This window comes from Salvelinus alpinus, chromosome 13, assembly GCF_045679555.1.
Source record: "Salvelinus alpinus chromosome 13, SLU_Salpinus.1, whole genome shotgun sequence".
Classification (NCBI taxonomy): domain Eukaryota; kingdom Metazoa; phylum Chordata; class Actinopteri; order Salmoniformes; family Salmonidae; genus Salvelinus; species Salvelinus alpinus.
This window is the reverse complement of record NC_092098.1, coordinates 46,768,033-46,787,575: the sequence shown is the minus strand read 5'-3', so window position 1 is coordinate 46,787,575 and position 19,543 is coordinate 46,768,033. Positions and strand designations below refer to the sequence as shown.

The following is a 19,543-nucleotide window of genomic DNA, read 5'->3' as shown; positions in this document are numbered from 1 at the left end:
ATTGGTTTTGGGGGTGACTAGAGAGATATACCTGCTGGAGCGCGTGCTACAGGTAGGTGCTGCTATGGTGACCAGCGAGCTGAGATAAGGGGGGACTTTACCTAGCAGGGTCTTGTAGATGACCTGGAACCAGTGGGTTTGGCGACGAGTATGAAGCGAGGGCCAGCCAACGAGAGTGTACAGGTCGCAGTGGTGGGTAGTATATGGGGCTTTGGTGACAAAACGGATGGCACTGTGATAGACTGCATCCAATTTATTGAGTAGGGTTTTGGAGGCTATTTTGTAAATGACATCACCGAAGTCGAGGATTGGTAGGATGGTCAGTTTTACAAGGGTATGTTTGGCAGCATGAGTAAAGGATGCTTTGTTGCGGAATAGGAAGCCAATTCTAGATTTGACTTTGGATTGGAGATGTTTGATGTGGGTCTGGAAGGAGAGTTTACAGTCTAACCAGACACCTAGGTATTTGTAGTTGTCCACATATTCTAAGTCAGAGCCGTCCAAAGTAGTGATGTTGGACAGGCGGGCAGGAGCAGGCAGCGATCGGTTGAAGAGCATGCATTTGGTTTTACTTGTATTTAAGAGCAGTTGGAGGCCACGGAAGGAGAGTTGTATGGCATTGAAGCTCGCCTGGAGGGTTGTTAACACAGTGTCAAAAGAAGGGCCAGAAGTATACAGAATAGTGTCGTCTGCGTAGAGGTGGATCAGAGAATCACCAGCAGCAAGAGCGACATCATTGATGTAAACAGAGAAGAGAGTCGGTCCAAGAATTGAACCCTGTGGCACCCCCATAGAGACTGCCAGAGGCCCGGACAACAGACCCTCCGATTTGACACACTGAACTCGATCAGAGAAGTAGTTGGTGAACCAGGCGAGGCAATCATTAGAGAAACCAAGGCTGTCGAGTCTGCCAATGAGGATGTGGTGATTGACAGAGTCAAAAGCCTTGGCCAGGTCAATGAATACGGCTGCACAGTATTGTTTCCTATCGATGGCGGTTACGATATCGTTTATGACCTTGAGCGTGGCTGAGGTGCACCCATGACCAGCTCTGAAACCAGATTGCATAGCGGAGAAGGTGTGGTGTGATTCGAAATGGTCGGTAATCTGTTTGTTGACTTGGCTTTCGAAGACCTTAGAAAGGCAGGGTAGGATAGATATAGGTCTGTAGCAGTTAGGGTCAAGGGTGTCCCCCCCTTTGAAGAGGGGGATAACCGCAGCTGCTTTCCAATCTTTGGGGATCTCAGACGACACGAAAGAGAGGTTGAAGAGGCTAGTAATAGGGGTGGCAACAATTTCAGCAGATAGTTTTAGAAAGAAAGGGTCCAGATTATCTAGCCCGGCTGATTTGTAAGGGTCCAGATTTTGCAGCTCATTTAGAACATCAGCTGACTGTATTTGGGAGAAAGAGAAATGGGGAAGGCTTGGGCGAGTAGCAGAGGGGAGGGCAGTGCTGTTGTCCGGGGTAGGGTTAGCCAGGTGGAAAGCATGGCCAGCCGTAGAAAAATGCTTATTGAAATTCTCAATTATAGTGGATTTGTCGGTGGTGACAGTGTTTCCTATCTTCAGAGCGGTTGGAAGCTGGGAGGAGGTGTTCTTATTCTCCATGGACTTTACGGTGTCCCAGAACTTTTTTGAATTTGTGTTGCAGGAAGCAAATTTCTGCTTGAAAAAGCTAGCCTTGGCTGTTCTAAGTGCCTGTGTATATTGGTTTCTGGCTTCCCTGAAAAGTTGCATATCACGGGGGCTGTTCGATGCTAATGCAGAACGCCATAGGATGTTTTTCTGTTGGTTAAGGGCAGTCAGGTCAGGAGAGAACCAAGGGCTATATCTGTTCCTGGTTCTAAATTTCTTGAATGGGGCATGCTTATTCAAGATGGTGAGGAAGGCATTTAAAAAAAATGACCAGGCATCCTCTACTGACGGGATGAGATCAATATCCTTCCAGGATACCCCGGCCAGGTCGATTAGAAAGGCCTGCTCGCTGAAGTGTTTCAGGGAGCGTTTGACAGTGATGAGTGGAGGTCGTTTGACCGCTGACCCATTACGGATGCAGGCAATGAGGCAGTGATCGCTGAGATCTTGGTTGAAAACGGCAGAGGTGTATTTGGAGGGCAAGTTTGTTAGGATGATATCTATGAGGGTACCCGTGTTTACGGAATTGGGGTGGTACCTGGTAGGTTCATTGATAATTTGTGTGAGATTGAGGGCATCAAGCTTAGATTGTAGGGTGGCTGGGGTGTTGAGCATGTTCAAATTTAGGTCGCCTAGCAGCACGAGCTCTGAAGATAGATGGGGGGCAATCAGTTCACATATAGTGTCCAGAGCACAGCTGGGGGCAGAGGGTGGTCTATAGCAGGCGGCAACGGTGAGAGACTTGTTTTTAGAGAGGTGGATTTTTAAAAGTAGAAGTTCAAATTGTTTGGGAACAGACCTGGATAGTATAACAGAACTCTGCAGGCAGTCTTTGCAGTAGATTGCAACACCGCCCCCTTTGGCCGTTCTATCTTGTCTGAAAATCTTGTAATTGGGGATGAAAATGTCTGAATTTTTGGTGGTCTTTCTAAGCCAGGATTCAGACACGGCTAAAACATCCGGGTTGGTAGAGTGTGCTAAAGCAGTGAACAAAACAAACTTAGGGAGGAGGCTTCTAATGTTAACATGCATGAAGCCAAGGCTATTACGGTTACAGAAGTCATCAAAAGAGAGCGCCTGGGGAATAGGAGTGGAGCCAGGTACTGCAGGGCCTGGATTCACCTCTACATCACCAGAGGAACAGAGGAGGAGTAGGATAAGGGTACGGCTAAAAGCTATGAGAATTGGTCGCCTAGAGCTACTAGAGCAGAGAGTAAAAGGAAGTTTCTGGGGGCGATAAAATAGTTTAAAGGAATAATGTACAGACAAAGGTATGGTAGGATGTGAATACAGTGGAGGTAAACCTAGGTATTGAGTGATGATGAGAGAGATATTGTCTCTAGAAACATCATTGAAACCAGGTGATGTCATCGCATATGTGGGTGGTGGAACTGAGAGGTTGGATATGGTATAGAGAGCAGGGCTAGAATCTCTACAGTGAAATAAGCCAATAAACACTAACCAGAACAGCAATGGACAAGGCATATTTACATTAAGGAGAGGCATGCTTAATCGAGTGATCAATAAGGGTCCAGTGAGTAGAGGTTGGTTGGGGTCGTGGCGATCCAGACAGCTGGCCGGGTATATGGCTATCGGTAGCAGCATAGGATGGAGGTCTGTTTGTAGATACCTCGTGCGTTTCCGTCGGTAGGTTAGTGGGGTTCCGTGTAGTGGGGTTTTGTTCAGATAGCAGCCGATAAGACAGCTAACGATTAGCGGGCCTCAGATGAGCGTTCAGGTAACGTCGGGACGGAGGTGCCGGTTGGATAAATCCCTCGGGCAGATAACGTCGGCAGTCAGTCGCGGCAGTCAGTCGTGAAGGCCCGGTGGGGTTCCGTATCTGCAGCAGCAACAAAAGAAACGGGTCCGGATGGTGATGGAACTCCTCAGCTGGCTAGCTCCAGCATGATTTGAGTTTGCTCCGGGGTCGACGTAAGCCAATAGTCACACGGTTTGCAGCTAGCTAGCTGCGAAATCAAGGTGCAAGTGTCCAGAGCCTGCGGCTGGAATCCGGGGAAACTGAGAGAAAAAAAGTCCCGGGATGCTCCGGTCCGAGTCGCGTTGCACAAAAGTGCCGGTAGATTATCGAGCTAAAGGAATAGCTGATGACCACAAAACGTGGGCAGCTGAAACACCAACGCTAGCCAGCAAACCGGCTAATTTCGGGGCAGCTACAGATTAGCTTCTGGCTAGCTATCGGAGTAGCTTCTGGTTAGCTTTCAGGCTAGCTTCTGAATTAGCCCCTGGCTAGCTTCCACGATGGATTTTCAGATTGAGGTAAATAATACTTTTTGTAATTGGTGAAGCGGGTTGCAGGAAAGCTTTTGCAGGAAAGCTTTTGTAGTTGAGTTCTTGGATAATAAAAGATATGCGAAGAAAAGGTGTAAATATATATATATACAGGACACGACACGACAATACGGAAAAAGACGTCTGAACTGCTAAGCCACCTTGGATGAAGCCACCCAGGCTGTATCACAACCGGCCGTGATTGGGAATCCCATAGGGCGGTGCACAATTGGCTCAGCGTCGTTTGGGTTTGAGCCAATCAGTTGTGTTGTGACAAGGTAGGGGGGTGGTATGCAGAATATAGCCCTATTTGGTAAAAGACCAAGTCCATATTATGACAAGAAAATCACAAATAAGCCAAGAGAAATGACAGTCCATCATTACTTTAAAGACATGAAGGTCAGTCAATCTGGAAAATTTCAAGAACTTTGAAAGTTTCTTCAAGTGCAGTCGCGTCAAGCGACCATCAAGCGCTTTGATGAAACTGGCTCTCATGAGGACCGCCACAGGAAAGGAAGACATCAATCAATCCTCATCAATCTACAATTTATTAAACATAAAAAACTGAAATACCTTATTTACATAAGTATTCAGACCCTTTGCTATGAGACTCGAAATTGAGCTCAGGTGCATCCTGTTTCCATTGATCATCTTTGAGATGTTCCTACAACTTTATGTTTCTACAACCTGTGGTAAATTCAATTGATTGGACATGATTTGGAAAGGCACACACCTGTCTATATAACGTCCCACAGTTGACGGTGCATGTCAGAGCAAAAACCAAGCCATGAGGTCCAAGGAATTGTCCGTAGACCGCCGAGACAGGATTGTGTCGAGGCACAGATCTGGGGAAGGGGGCCAAAACATTTCTGCAGCATTGAAGGTCCCCAAAAACACAGTGGCCTCCATCATTCTTCATTGGAAGAAGTTTGGAACCAACAAGACTCTTCCTAGAGCTGGCCGCCCAAACTGAGCAGTCGGGGGTGAAGGGCCTTGTCGGGGAGGTGACCAAGAACCTGATGGTCACTCTGACAGAGCTCCAGAGTTCCTTTGTGGAGATGGGAGAACCTTCCAGAAGGACAACCATCTCCACAGCACTCCACCAATCAGGCATTTATGGTAGAGTGCCCAGACGAAAGCCACTCCTCAGTAAAAGATACATGACAGCCCGCTTGGAGTTTGCAAAAGGCACCTAAAGACTCTCAGACCATGAGAAACAAGATTCTCTGGTCTGATGAAACCAAGATCGAACTCTTTGGCCTGAATGCCAAGTGTCACGTCTGGAGGAAACTTGGCACCAGCCCTACGGTGAAGCATGGTGGTGGCAGTATTTTTTACTCAGTCGGGGTCTCAACTTACTGTTGCAAGTTAGAATAGTAGAATACACAAGGTGCAAGTTAGAATAGTAGAATACACAAGGTGCAAGTTAGAATAGTAGAATACACAAGGTGCAAGTTAGAATAGTAGAATACACAAGGTGCAAGTTAGAATAGTAGAATACACAAGGTGCAAGTTAGAATAGTAGAATACACAAGGTGCAAGTTAGAAATGTGGTTGTGCATCAGCAGTTTTTACCCTTAAGTCAGTCAATGATAGTCACTCAATTAGCCCATGTCAGCAAAAAAAATGGTAGATTGGTAAGCTAGCGGCCAGCTATCTAAAGTTAGTAATCGTGGTCGAATTACCGGCTGGGGGTCCGTCTTTGATTTTGTTAGTCAGTCTCACTCAGCTATTATATTAGAAACTGCAAACATTTCTCTCTACCCTATGGCAGAATTTGTAGAATTGTGGGAAATTAGCTATAAAACAGTTAATTTTCTTCTCTGCCCCATGGCAAATGTGTAGAATTGCACTAAATGAACTCTAAAATGTTAAAAATGTCAAGCTGGGGGCTACAAAAATATTTTGCTCACATTATGAGGAGGAGGGGGTTCAGCTTTTCAGCTTTTTTATGGCCTCCATAAAAGTTGCCCATCCCTGTTCTAGACATTGTTACCTCCATGGCACCACGTATCCTGAGTGTCACTCCCCCCTTTCCTTCCTCAGCCTCCTTCCTAGTGGGCATCCCCCTTCAGGTTGCCATGTAGCTCAGTCATCTAAAACCATCTCATAAGGGCTTGAGAGGGAAATCTAAGACCATTACATTCAATAAAAAAGATGGTTGTAGTTCCCTCAGTCTTACAAAGCTCCCTCCATTTTAACAGGTCTTAGCCTCAGAGATACAGTTAACTGGTCATGTGAAAATGGCAGGTAAAGCCCAATTTTCTTCTTCATGTTATCAGAAAAACTGAATCCCCTCCTCTTCATATCCTCATATTGTGAGCAAAATCTTACAATAGAGGAACAGCGTTTCCCTTCTGTGCTTGGCTCTGTATTGAATGCCAGCTTAAGCATAATACCAGTATGATTCACAGACAATAGGCTTTCATTCCTCAATCATAGATCTACTGATGTACTTATTAACTTATCTCCCATTGTTCTGTCAGCACCACCTGATGCTAGAGGAAGAACAGACTCTCTCTGCCTCTTTAGCTCTCTCTCTGCCTCTCTAGCTCTCTCTCTGCCTCTCTTTAGCGCTCTCTCTGCCTCTCTCTCCCTCTTTAGCTCTCTCTCTGCCTCTCTCTGTCCCTCTTTAGCTCTCTCTCTGCCTCTCTCTGTCCCTCTTTAGCTCTCTCTCTGCCTCTCTCTGTCCCTCTTTAGCTCTCTCTCTGCCTCTCTCTGTCCCTCTTTAGCTCTCTCTCTGCCTCTCTCTGTCTCTCTTAAGCTCTTTCTCTGCCTCTATCTGCCTCTTTAGCTCTCTCTGCCTCTTTAGCTCTCTCTCTGCCTCTCTCTGCCTCTCTCTGCCTCTCTCTGCCTCTTTAGCTCTCTCTGCCTCTCTTTAGCTCTCTCTCTGCCTCTCTCTGCCTCTCTCTGCCTCTCTCTGCCTCTCTCTGCCTCTCTCTGTCTCTCTCTAGCTCTCTCTCTGACTATCTCTCTCTGCCTCGCTCTGCCTCTTTAGCTCTCTCTCTGCCTCTCTTTAGCTCTCTCTCTGTCTCTCTTTAGCTCTCTCTCGGCCTCTCTCTGCCTCTTTAGCTCTCTCTGCCTCTTTAGCTCTCTCTCCGCCTCTCTCTGCCTCTTTATCTCTCTCTGCCTCTTTAGCTCTCTCTCTGCCTCTCTCTGTCTCTCTTAAGCTCTCTCTCTGCCTCTCTCTGCCTCTTTAGCTCTCTCTGCCTCTCTCTGTCTCGCTCTAGCTCTCTCTCTGACTATCTCTCTCTGCCTCTCTCTGCCTCTAGCTCTCTCTCTGTCTCTCTTTAGCTCTCTCTCTGCCTCTCTCTGCCTCTCTCTGTCTCTCTCTAGCTCTCTCTCTGACTATCTCTCTCTGCCTCTCTCTGCCTCTTTAGCTCTCTCTCTGTCTTTCTTTAGCTCTCTCTCTGCCTCTCTCTGTCTCTCTCTAGCTCTCTCTCTGACTATCTCTCTCTGCCTCTCTCTGCCTCTCTTTAGCACTCTCTCTTCCCCACTCTCTCTGCCTCTCGATTCCTCCCTCTGGAGCGAGTGTAAGAGTTTTTGCGCTCACATACTGTATGCCTGGAAAAGTGGTCTTGCTGTGAGAGTGGGCGAGGGTTGCATTCTAACAGCATAAGGCAAGGAGACTGGAATTACAAGATAGGGCAAGAGTTAGGAAGAAAATAAAAGATCAAACTGACACATATATAGAAAAAACCTATGTCTGAGGGAGACAAATGGCAGAAACATAGCAGCCTGCATGTTGAAACTTTCCCCGTATTCGGAACAATAAATTGAGGTTTGAACAGAAACCTATTACACGGAGCCACAGCAGACTCAGCTGAACAACGTGATTAGGGGTGATAGAACGTGTGGGGGAGAGGAGATTAGGGGTGATAGAACGCGTGGGTGATAGAGAGAAGGGGTGATAGGAAATGAAAACTGGCAGTTGTTGTGGGCGGGTGATGATGGAGGTTTTGAGATGTCCGCCCATCCACAGTAGACATCTGCAGTGGGCTCAGCTTAGGGAGAGAGACACACAATCACCTCTGACTCCTTGGATTGTCGTTTGCTTCCATAGCGTCCTCCATATCTGTCTGACGAACACACCCTGTCCTCCATATCTGTCTGACGAACACACCCTGTCCTCCATGTCTGTCTGACGAACACACCCTGTCCTCCATATCTGTCTGACGAACACACCCTGTCCTCCATGTCTGTCTGAAGAACACATTCTGTCTGTACTGTACCACAGCCACTCTGTCTGTACTGTACCACAGCCACCCTGACTGTACTGTACCACAGCCACTCTGTCTGTACTGTACCACAGCCACCATGTCTGTACTGTACCACAGCCACTCTGTCTGTACTGTACCACGGCCACTCTGTCTGTACTGTACCACAGCCACCCTGTCTGTACTGTACCACAGCCACCATGTCTGTACTGTACCACAGCCACCCTGTCTCTACTGTACCACAGCCACCCTGTCTGTACTGTACCACGGCCACCCTGTCTGTACTGTACCACGGCCACCCTGTCTGTACTGTACCACAGCCACTCTGACTGTACTGTACCACAGCCACCCTGTCTCTACTGTACCACAGCCACCCTGTCTGTACTGTACCACGGCCACCCTGTCTCTACTGTACTACAGCCACCCTGTCTGTACTGTACCACAGCCACCCTGTCTGTACTGTACCACGGCCACCCTGTCTGTACTGTACCACGGCCACCCTGTCTCTACTGTACCACAGCCACCCTGTCTGTACTGTACCACAGCCACCCTGTCTGTACTGTACCACGGCCACCCTGTCTGTACTGTACCACAGCCACCCTGTCTCTACTGTACCACAGCCACCCTGTCTGTACTGTACCACGGCCACCCTGTCTGTACTGTCCCACGGCCACCCTGTCTGTACTGTACCATAGCCACCATGTCTGTACTGTACCACAGCCACCATGTCTGTACTGTACCACAGCCACTCTGTCTGTACTGTACCACAGCCACCCTGTCTGTACTGTACCACAGCCACCATGTCTGTACTGTACCACAGCCACTCTGACTGTACTGTACCACAGCCACCCTGTCTGTACTGTACCACAGCCACCCTGTCTGTACTGTACCACAGCCACCCTGTCTGTACTGTACCACAGCCACCCTGTCTGTACTGTACCACAGCCACCCTGTCTGTACTGTACCACAGCCACCCTGTCTGTACTGTACCACGGCCACCCTGACTGTACTGTACCACAGCCACCCTGACTGTACTGTACCACGGCCACCCTGACTGTACTGTACCACAGCCACTCTGTCTGTACTGTACCACAGCCACTCTGTCTGTACTGTACCACAGCCACTCTGTCTGTACTGTACCACAGCCACTCTGACTGTACTGCTAGCACAGTGACACACCCACCCTGCACTCCATGGATGTTTAGCCAGTGTATAAATCCTGCTGCTTCCTAGGGATTATGGGCCTCCGTCTATGTGGATTATAGTGATGTCAGATTACGACGCCGCCAAGAACAACAACACAAACAACAACAGCAGCAGAAACATCAACCTTGTCTGCCTGTCTGTTTTGTCTCTGTCTGCCTATCTGTCTCTGTCTGTCTGTCTGCCTGTCTCTGTCTGTCTGCTTGTCTGTCTCTGTCTGCCTGAGTGTCTGCCTGTCTGCCTGCCCGTCTCTGTCTGCCTGAGTGTCTGTCTGTCTGTCTGCCTGCCTGTCTGCACTAAGACTATAGCTGCCATATTTGGGGCAGATTTGACCTCATTTGATGACGTCTCTCCCTGACCTTATTGAGTCAAGTGCTTTAGGGAAAGTTTTACATGTGTGCCAGCTGGCACAAGGACAAATACAGCTAGTCAGCAAAACCTTTCAAAATGAAGCAGTTTGTATTTAATCAAAATACAAAGGAAAACAACCAGTCAGATGGGAATTGGATCATGGCGGATCTGCCGGTCCACACCAGTTTAGTCCCCATTATCGTCAAGGCAAGGGAAAATAGAGGTCATTCCATTCACAACTAACCCAGGGCCAGCCAGCCAGCGGGGAGCACACATCTGCCAATAATGTTGTATTACTGTAGTCGGGACATTTGATGTGGTGGAAATTGGCAAACGTATCCTCACCTAGAGTTGGACTATACTAGACTATGGTGTATGTGTAACAGTATAACTTTAAACCGTCCCCACGCCCCGACACGGGCGCGAACCAGGGACCCTCTGCACACATCAACAACTGACACCCACGAAGCGTCGTTACCCATCGCTCCACAAAAGCCGCGGCCCTTGCAGAGCAAGGGGCAACACTACTAATAGGTTTCAGAGCAAGTGACGTAACTGATTGAAACGCTACTAGCGCGTACCCGCTAACTAGCTAGCCATTTCATATCCGTTACATATGATTCAGACTGTTCAATAGTAAGGTTCCATTCCCTCCGTATACTGTGGTGTTCTGACTAGAAGGCCAACCATTTTATTGGTGCTACCTGGTGCTGTGAGGGCACACTAAATAGGAATGGATGCTACCTGGTGCTGTGAGGGCACACTAAATAGGAATGGATGCTACCTGGTGCTGTGAGGGCACACTAAATAGGTCTGGATCCTACCTGGTGCTGTGAGGGCACACTAAATAGGACTGGATGCTACCTGGTGCTGTGAGGGCACAATAAATAGGTCTGGATGCTACCTGGTGCTGTGAGGGCACACTAAATAGGACTGGATGCTACCTGGTGCTGTGAGGGCACACTAAATAGGTCTGGATGCTACCTGGTGCTGTGAGGAAACACTAAATAGGTCTGGATGCTACCTGGTGCTGTGAGGGAACACTAAATAGGTCTGGATGCTACCTGGTGCTGTGAGGGAACACTAAATAGGTCTGGATGCTTCCTGGTGCTGTGAGGGCACACTAAATAGGTCTGGATGCTACCTGGTGCTGTGAGGGCACACTAAATAGGACTGGATGCTACCTGTGAGATGAGTATTATCATCAAATTGAACTAATCTCAAATTTGAAATAAGTTTGAGATGAATCTTTAACACGATGAAACAAATGCTGGCCACCAGTGATGAAAATATTCTAATGTAATAATGTAGTATAATAATAGTAAAGGTAACATGTAGATATAGATCAAGAATGTCCAATGCATACATTCATGTACAATTTGTGTCATGGTGTAATTTCAAATCCTGGTTTAGGGTTCATTGAGATTATAAAGAAGGTAATCATTAATATTAACGTGAACCCCATTTTTCTGTCAGGTTAGAAGCGATCAATTGATATTCCATATAATAAATAATAATAATGTGTTTCTGTCATTTGGACAGCTGCCAGAGAGAGAAAAAAAAAAGTTTTGTTATAGCATTGATTTAGCAAGACTGATTGAGTTTTGAATGACTAATTATGCTTTAAAATCAAAACGTAAGATGTAAAATAGTAGATAGCTACAGTAGATGTGTAATTAATTATTTGTGAGCCTAAAAGCCCTTTTTAAGCAGCCATTTCAACATGTTTAGGGTTTGTGATAAGCGAATGTAATTGTACAAAACGTCAGACAGAATCAAGCATGTGTCCTGACATTAACACAGAAGTCAACTGTCATTTAGCCTCTGTACAAATCATCCTGATCTCTGCTAATCAGCACTCAGCTATAATTACCCTAGCCTAGCATCCTGCCGAGATGGTGTGTTGGCCAGTACGGAGGGAGGCCATTGGAAACAGGGAAATTGTTTTATGGCGCATTATGATGAATTGTGAAACTGAAGATGGAGATAGCACTTCAGTCACCTGCTTTGACACTGTGGTAAAAACAGAGCTTTACTGTACTACCACCTAATGTAGAGTGTTGGTGTGTGCACGTGTTCTTTCACCCCTCTTTAAAGTCTTCACTTGACAATACCATTCTTACTTCTCTCAGCTGTCCTTTATATACATTTGCATAATTTTAATTAACCGGTGCTCCAAAGCACCCAATCATAGATTCAGGAGGAACAGGGAGAACATTGGTCCTTTTATATGTTCATCTCTCACTATAAAACTGCCTCGTCTACCAGGTGAAATACACATTTTAAACACAACATTTCAACATCAAGACGTATAGATGTACTTATTTGAATCACTATTGAAAGTGTTCTGATTTATTGGATTGTGTATATTTTAGGGATGTGGTTTGTGATAAATTATACATTAGCGCTGCTCAAAACAGTTTCACACTTCTCCATTTCACTCATTTCCAAACCAAGCTATTTTCTTCTAGCCTCTGTCTGCATCAACTGCGTTTTGTGACCAATATGGGTGCTGAATTGTGAAAAATTGAATTAGTGAAGGTTTTTATTAAATCTGTTTGTCTCCACTGGGTTTAATCTGGCAGCCAATGAACACACTCTGTGCTTTCTCCCTCTACCTCACTACTCAAATGGGACCTTCTAGAGCTAATGATGATGAGTTATTAACATGTCGGGACGATACAAGTATCGCAATACTTGTTAGTATTGTGGCAAGGAAACAAAACACGAAGCGGATTGAACTTCTTTAGGAAAACAGCTCTAATGTTGGAAACAAACATCACTATGTTGTCACCCAGAGTCATGTGTATTTTTCTTCCAAGCTATAGCACACAATATTTGATCATACTTTATTTAGATAGTTCGGATTGTTCTACTGACACTATCAACAAAGTATCTGTTGTAAAGTAACTGCTTGCTAAACTTAGGTTTAGAATAAGGGTTAGGGTTAGGTTTAGAATAAAGGTTAGGGTTAGGTTTAGATTAAAGGTTAGGGTTAGGTTTAAAATAAAGGTTATGGTTAGGTTTAAAATAAAGGTTAGGGTTAGGTTTAGAATAAGGGTTAGGGTTAGGTTTAGAATAAGGGTTAGGGTTAGGTTTAGAATAAAGGTTAGGGTTAGGTTTAGAATAAGGGTTAGGGTTAGGTTTAAAATAAGGGTTAGGGTTAGGTTTAAAATAAGGGTTAGGGTTAGGTTTAGGTTTAGGTTTAGAATAAAGGTTAGGGTTAGGTTTAGAATAAAGGTTAGGGTTAGGTTTAGAATAAGGTTTAGGGTTAGGTTTAGGGTTAGAATAAGGGTTAGGGTAAGGGTTAGGTTTAAGGTTAGGTTTAAGAGGGTTTCTATTTATGCTGGTAGTAAGATTAAATGTTACATATAGTCTGTAGATAGTCTGTAAGGCAGATGGACTATCTAGATAAAGTGATACCTAATATGTTACATACACCAGGTTCTTAAAGGACCGAAGACTTTGGTCTGCTTGGTGTTTTAACTGTTATCATGAAAACAATCTTGTGATATTGGTTTCATCAAATCCTAATGCATATTCACTTGTTTTCTCTCACCTTGTCACCAGACAAGTGATGGTTAAAAATGTATTGTGATGGAGGTTATTTTGGTTGTTAGTTGTCGAGTGCTCTTTTGAACATATACTTATTTATGGTGTCAAACCTTGCTTCAAGACCTTCGCTTTGACAAGAGACCTGACCTTGCCGGCAGCTATAAAATTGACCGGAGTATTTCTCATCTTTTATTCCCAGGTCACGATTCTGATAGTCCTGGCCTTGGCCTTCTTGGCCTGCATAGTGTTCCTGGTGGTGTACAAGGCCTTCACGTACGAACACAGCTGCCCAGATGGATTCATATACAAGGTGAGTGGGTCCTGTCTTATGTGGGGTCATATGTGTGTCGCAAATGAAACCCTATTCCCAACGGGCTCTGGTCAAAAGTAGTGTAATGCATAGGGAATAGAGTGCTATTTGTGACAAAGCCTTAAAACTACACTGGCTAGTCATCTGTACAGTCACCTTTGGAGGTTGTTGCTGTGGACTACATGTTAGCTGAAGCAAATCCAATTTTAGACACAGCCCCTGCACTCTTCAGAGAAAAAAAATTACCTCTTCACCAGAAAAAACCCTTAGTGTTGTGCAGCAGTCTGTACGTGAGGAGAGTATGTTATTGAACTCTCTCTCTCTCTCTCTCTCTCTCTCTCTCTCTCTCTCTCTCTCTCTCTCTCTCTCTCTCTCTCTCTCTCTCTCTCTCTCTCTCTCTCTCTCTCTCTCTCTCTCTCTCTCTCTCTCTCTCTCTCTCTCTCTCTCTCTCTCTCTGCAGCATAAGCGGTGCATCCCTGCTTCTCTGGAGGCCTACTACACAGCTCAGGATGCCAACTCCCGAGGGCGCTTCTATACGGTGATCAGCCACTACAGCATGGCCAAGCAGACCACCTCCCGCTCCGTCTCTCCATGGCTCCCCGCTGGCGCTGCCCCGCACGACGCCAAGCCGCCCAACACAGACGGGCACTGAGTATGCCTGCCCAACCCTCCCACCAACCCCACCTCATTTGCCCGGCTCCATGACAAGCTTTTAACAGGGAGTGTCTATCGTTCACCAGTGTCTCGCTAGGCTCAGAGTACTGTCACGCCCACCTGCCCGCCCCAGCCCATCCACCCACCCACCACCACAATCTCTGCCTCTCCTCCCTTCTGTCTTGGCTGTCTGTTTTCTTTATTTATTCATTATTTATCATCACTAATTATTTTTTTTTACTTGTTATTGGTATTTTGTATTTGATATCAAACAACTGTTTGTACAAAGTCTCGAGTCAAAGTTGAAATCCATTCAGAGTATATGCTTTTCTGAGCTGCTACTAACTGAGTGAGTCAAAAGTCATTTTTCAGATGTGTCCATCTGATGTGTCCATCTGATTCAAGTCCAGGCATATCTATGGCATTTTGGTTCATACTCATACTGTAATACATTCTTAGAGAAAGGGTTTTCCCAAATTAGTACCTATTTGTACATCTATGGAAGTTAAACTTGAACACCAATATACAGTAGATGTCCTGAATTATCTGAGCAAAGCTAGCTAAGTATTCTCTATCATGACGGTTTGATATCGGAACACTCTTTAATGTACTGTCCTGTATGTTCTACTTCCCTTATTGAGCCAAGCTGTATAAAGCCCAGTGCATTCATGCTAGTTCATGTGTGTGCATGGTTGTAGCTAGGTTTCATGATAGTTTAACTCATTTTCGTGGTGAAAAGAGCGACCTTTATTGCCAGTTACATTTCGCTTTAGCAGACAGTCCAGCCACTGTACACAACATGAATATGTGGGTCTATTGCGAAGGATAAATACCCAAGACATGGTGATGATGGGACACACACGTTGTGTATATCGCCGTCTTTGCCAAAACTCTGGTTCCGGTATTGTTTAGAACCGTTTGTAGATGAGCTTCTCTGCAGAGTTTTGTTCTGTTACCATTTTTTTTTTTTTTATCTTGTCAAAAAAAAAAAAACGCTTTTTGAACTATTGTGATGTTTGGTAGTTGATATGTAGCAAAGTCTGGAGTAGTTTCTCACTGTACATCCCATAGGTTTGAAATGAAAATAAAGCAAGTTGTGACCTGATCAGAAAGTCTCTGTCCTGTTGTTTTCAATGCTCCACGATTTGGTTCCGTTCTCATTATCCTGGTCCACATGTGTTCAGTGTGCATTAGCCAACTCTGCTGACGATCGTTGGCAAGCCATAGGGTACATGACACAAGATGGGGGGGTTAAGGTACAATTACACGTGCTGATCTAGTACCTCATGCATCGTAGAATCCAGGGCCGGCTCCAGGCATAAGCGATATAAGCGGTTAGGGCCCTGAGAGTTGACAGTTAGAATAGTAGAATACACAGGGTTGGGCATCAGCAGTTTTTCTCTCGTTTTGTCAGTCACTGACAATCAGTCAATTAGCCGAGTCAGCTAACAATGTTTAGATATCACTCAGATATCATTAACATGGCATAAGTTATGGCAAAATGTGTAGTTGCAGGAAATTAGCTTTAAAACTGCAACAACAATAAATCTGCACCCTGGCAAAATGTGTAGAACTACACTAAACTTGCTATACAACCACAACATGTTGTTTACGCCACATGGCAAAATGTGTAGAATTGCAGGAACTTAACATTAAAACGTAAATGTTTTTCTCTGCCGTCAAGAGGGAGGCAACACATTTTTTGGTTTCTTCAGGAGCTGTGGAAACATGTAATTAGATATACACAGAACACAGAGACAACGTGAAACAGGGGAGATTTGTTGCACTAACATGGAACAATGTGAGCAAACAGGATGATTGCATAATAAACTATACAAGCAACATGCAGTACATTCCTTTACATAAAGTACATACTTCCTGACTGAAATAGGCATTGCTCTTAGATTCTCATTCATCATCTCATGGCAAGTCTTAAGCTATTAAGAGCTTAAGGGCTTACGGGCGTGATCGTTAATATTGAACCAAGATTTACCTGAATCAAAGATTGTTTTCCTACATGGGGATTTTCATAATTGAAAATAGCCTCAAACTTGTGTTAAAGCTGGAATCCTTAAAGTGGCGATCAGCGGCTGAAACAATACGTTTTTCCTCCCCGCCACTGTTTCGCTTAAAAGCTGATGGTGCTGGAGAAATAACCACTCTCAAATTCAAAGACAGAGCTATGGATGCAAGGACTGACCATCCATGAGATAAAACCATGTTTTGAGGCTATACAGTGTTTGTTCTCATTTACTTACTGTTTACAAACATCGGACAAAAATAATCTTATATTTTGGGTTCTGATGGGATACAACAGTTGAAGTAAGCTCATGAGGCATTTATAAGTTATATTCTTAAATAATAAATGTGAATATATCATTAATTTATAAGTCTAAAAATGGATGTAGCTACTGTAGATTGCCCCTTTAATGGTGAAACTGCCACGTCTGGGATATTACGACAAAAAAATAAGTTACTGCAAACAACGGACAGTGTTTTTCCCCTTCGGATATCATTGCACGTGTGATAGAATAACAGAACATCTACTGCATTTTTTTTTTATCACCCTTCTCGAGGATCCTCACCTCTGCTTCGTCAGCAAAACTACAACAATAACAAAACACTGGAGCGAACACCGGCACTGTTGCCCCTAATGAGGATTCCAGCTTTAAATATCCAGGCTTATCAAACCCAATAGACACGGCACTAGTCAAGTCACTGTTAAAGACCGTCCGTGTGGACAGTGTTTGCTATCTATGAGGAGAGTAGGACAGGAGTTAACAGGGGGCGATGCAGCTTGCTCCACCTGCTGTCGGCCCATCAGAGAAAGGCTGCTCCACCAGCTGTCGGCCCGTCAGAGAAAGGCTGCTCCACCAGCTGTCGGCCCGTCAGAGAAAGGCTGCTCCACCTGCTGTCGGCCCGTCAGAGAAAGGCTGCTCCACCTGCTGTCGGCCCGTCAGAGAAAGGCTGCTCCACCTGCTGTCGGTCCGTCAGAGAAAGGCTGCTCCACCTGCTGTCGGCCCGTCAGAGAAAGGCTGCTCCACCTGCTGTCGGCCCGTCAGAGAAAGGCTGCTCCACCTGCTGTCGGCCCGTCAGAGAAAGGCTGCTCCACCTGCTGTTGGCCCGTCAGAGAAAGGCTGCTCCACCAGCTGTCGGTCCGTCAGAGAAAGGCTGCTCCACCAACTGTCGGCCCGTCAGAGAAAGGCTGCTCCACCAGCTGTCGGTCCGTCAGAGAAAGGCTGCTCCACCTGCTGTCGGCCCGTCAGAGAAATGCTGCTCCACCAGCTGTCGGCCCGTCAGAGAAAGGCTGCTCCACCAGCTGTCGGTCCGTCAGAGAAAGGCTGCTCCACCTGCTGTCGGTCCGTCAGAGAAAGGCTGCTCCACCAGCTGTCGGTCCGTCAGAGAAAGGCTGCTCCACCTGCTGTCGGCCCGTCAGAGAAAGGCTGCTCCACCAGCTGTCGGTCCGTCAGAGAAAGGCTGCTCCACCAGCTGTCGGTCCGTCAGAGAAAGGCTGCTCCACCAGCTGTCGGTCCGTCGGAGAAAGGCTGCTCCACCAGCTGTCGGTCCGTCAGAGAAAGGCTGCTCCACCAGCTGTCGGTCCGTCAGAGAAAGGCTGCTCCACCAGCTGTCGGCCCGTCAGAGAAAGGCTGCTCCACCAGCTGTCGGTCCGTCAGAGAAAGGCAGCTCCACCAGCTGTCGGCCTGTCAGAGAAAGGCTGCTCCACCAGCTGTCGGTCCGTCAGAGAAAGGCTGCTCCACCAGCTGTCGGTCCGTCAGAGAAAGGCTGCTCCACCAGCTGTCGGTCCGTCAGAGAAAGGCTGCTCCACCTGCTGTCGGTCCGTCAGAGAAAGGCTGCTCCACCAGCTGTCGGTCCGTCAGAGAAAGGCTGCTCCACCTGCTGTCGGTCCGTCAGAGAAAGGCTGCTCCACCAGCTGTCGGTCCGTCAGAGAAAGGCTGCTCCACCAGCTGTCGGCCCGTCAGAGAAAGGCTGCTCCACCTGCTGTAGGTCCGTCAGAGAAAGGCTGCTCCACCAGCTGTCGGCCCGTCAGAGAAAGGCTGCTCCACCAGCTGTCGGTCCGTCAGAGAAAGGCTGCTCCACCTGCTGTCGGGCCCGTCAGAGAAAGGCTGCTCCACCTGCTGTCGGCCCATCAGAGAAAGGCTGCTCCACCAGCTGTCGGCCCGTCAGAGAAAGGTTGCAGCTCAGCTGGACATCACAGCTCATGTCTTGAGTGCTTAAAGTCCATCTATTCACCACAGAGGATCCTATTACCTTTTATTTTATGACTGATTTGTGACCAGTTCACATGTATATAATTAATTCCAAGGGAATACAGAATTCCATTAAAATTAAAGAGACAAAATATAAAATCCTTAAATCTTTCCCATGTTACATCCAGACTGGTTCTTCTCATTACAAGTTCCATGTTACATCCAGACTGGTTCTTCTCATTACTCAACTCATCACCAGGAAAACCTTCAGAGTGCCCTTTAGGCCTCTCTGACATAGATTGGAGGATATTGTAAGAATCTATTGTTGGAGAATCTGTAATGGAGGTCATCATAGATAGACTGGAAAAAAGAAATAATATGAAACAGTATGGATTGGATTCCCATGGCCCTTTTGCCTCACTCTGGTTTTAAACTGCCATTTTGTTTCTTTTACTAGGAATTTTACTGGAATGGTTGAAATGAAGGGTATTGGACAACAGATGTTTTTGAGTTTTGGGACCTGTGAGTCCTCCTTCAGTGTTCTGGTATCTCTTCATGGAGACCTGGCTGGGTCTTCTGAGGAAGCCTAAGGGTTCTGTTCAGTCAAGGTTTGGCCTAGTTTCTCTGTGCCTTTTAAAACAGGCTTTTTACAGTTATTCACTGGTGTGCTTTGGGGACCCCCGTTTTGTTTTGTACATGCAATATTCAAAGTGTGGAGAACCATTTCATTATTTAGAAAATGTGTCTGGCCAGGGCCTGGAAGTCTCTGACTCGAGGGCTTAACCATGCCAGGTGCAGAGCTCTCCAGTAATGGTGATTACATCCATTCCCACTGTTTGTGTCTGCTTGCCGACGCTGTTTGTGTCTGCTTGCCGACGCTGTTTGCGTCTGACCGAAACAAAATCCAAATCACACACACCTCCGGGGCCGTGACCAGACCTTTGTGTGGGAAGGTGCTGAAATATAATAATATGTCTGCAACAACAACACACATTATAAGCAAGCTAGTGCCAGTGACTCATTGGCCTAGAGACGATGAGAGATTATTGACATCGGGAAAAGTGTCTATCAGAAGATCATATTGAATGATGACGTAAAGCTGCTAGCTAGTTAGTTATGCT

The 19,543-nt window shown here is 46.1% G+C and overlaps 1 protein-coding gene across 1 annotated transcript in view; it reads left to right on the top strand.

The window, feature by feature from the left end:
- The window catches only part of LOC139537796 (neuronal vesicle trafficking-associated protein 2-like), a 43,128-nt gene extending 27,809 nt beyond the window's left edge, over positions 1-15,319 (top strand). The window contains exons 4-5 of the mRNA XM_071339588.1: positions 13,450-13,560; positions 14,021-15,319. Coding sequence (XP_071195689.1) covers positions 13,450-13,560; positions 14,021-14,212 — 303 coding nt within the window. The 3' untranslated portion in view covers positions 14,213-15,319. The remainder of the gene's footprint in view (positions 1-13,449; positions 13,561-14,020) is intronic.
- Positions 15,320-19,543: the final 4,224 nt, after the last annotated feature.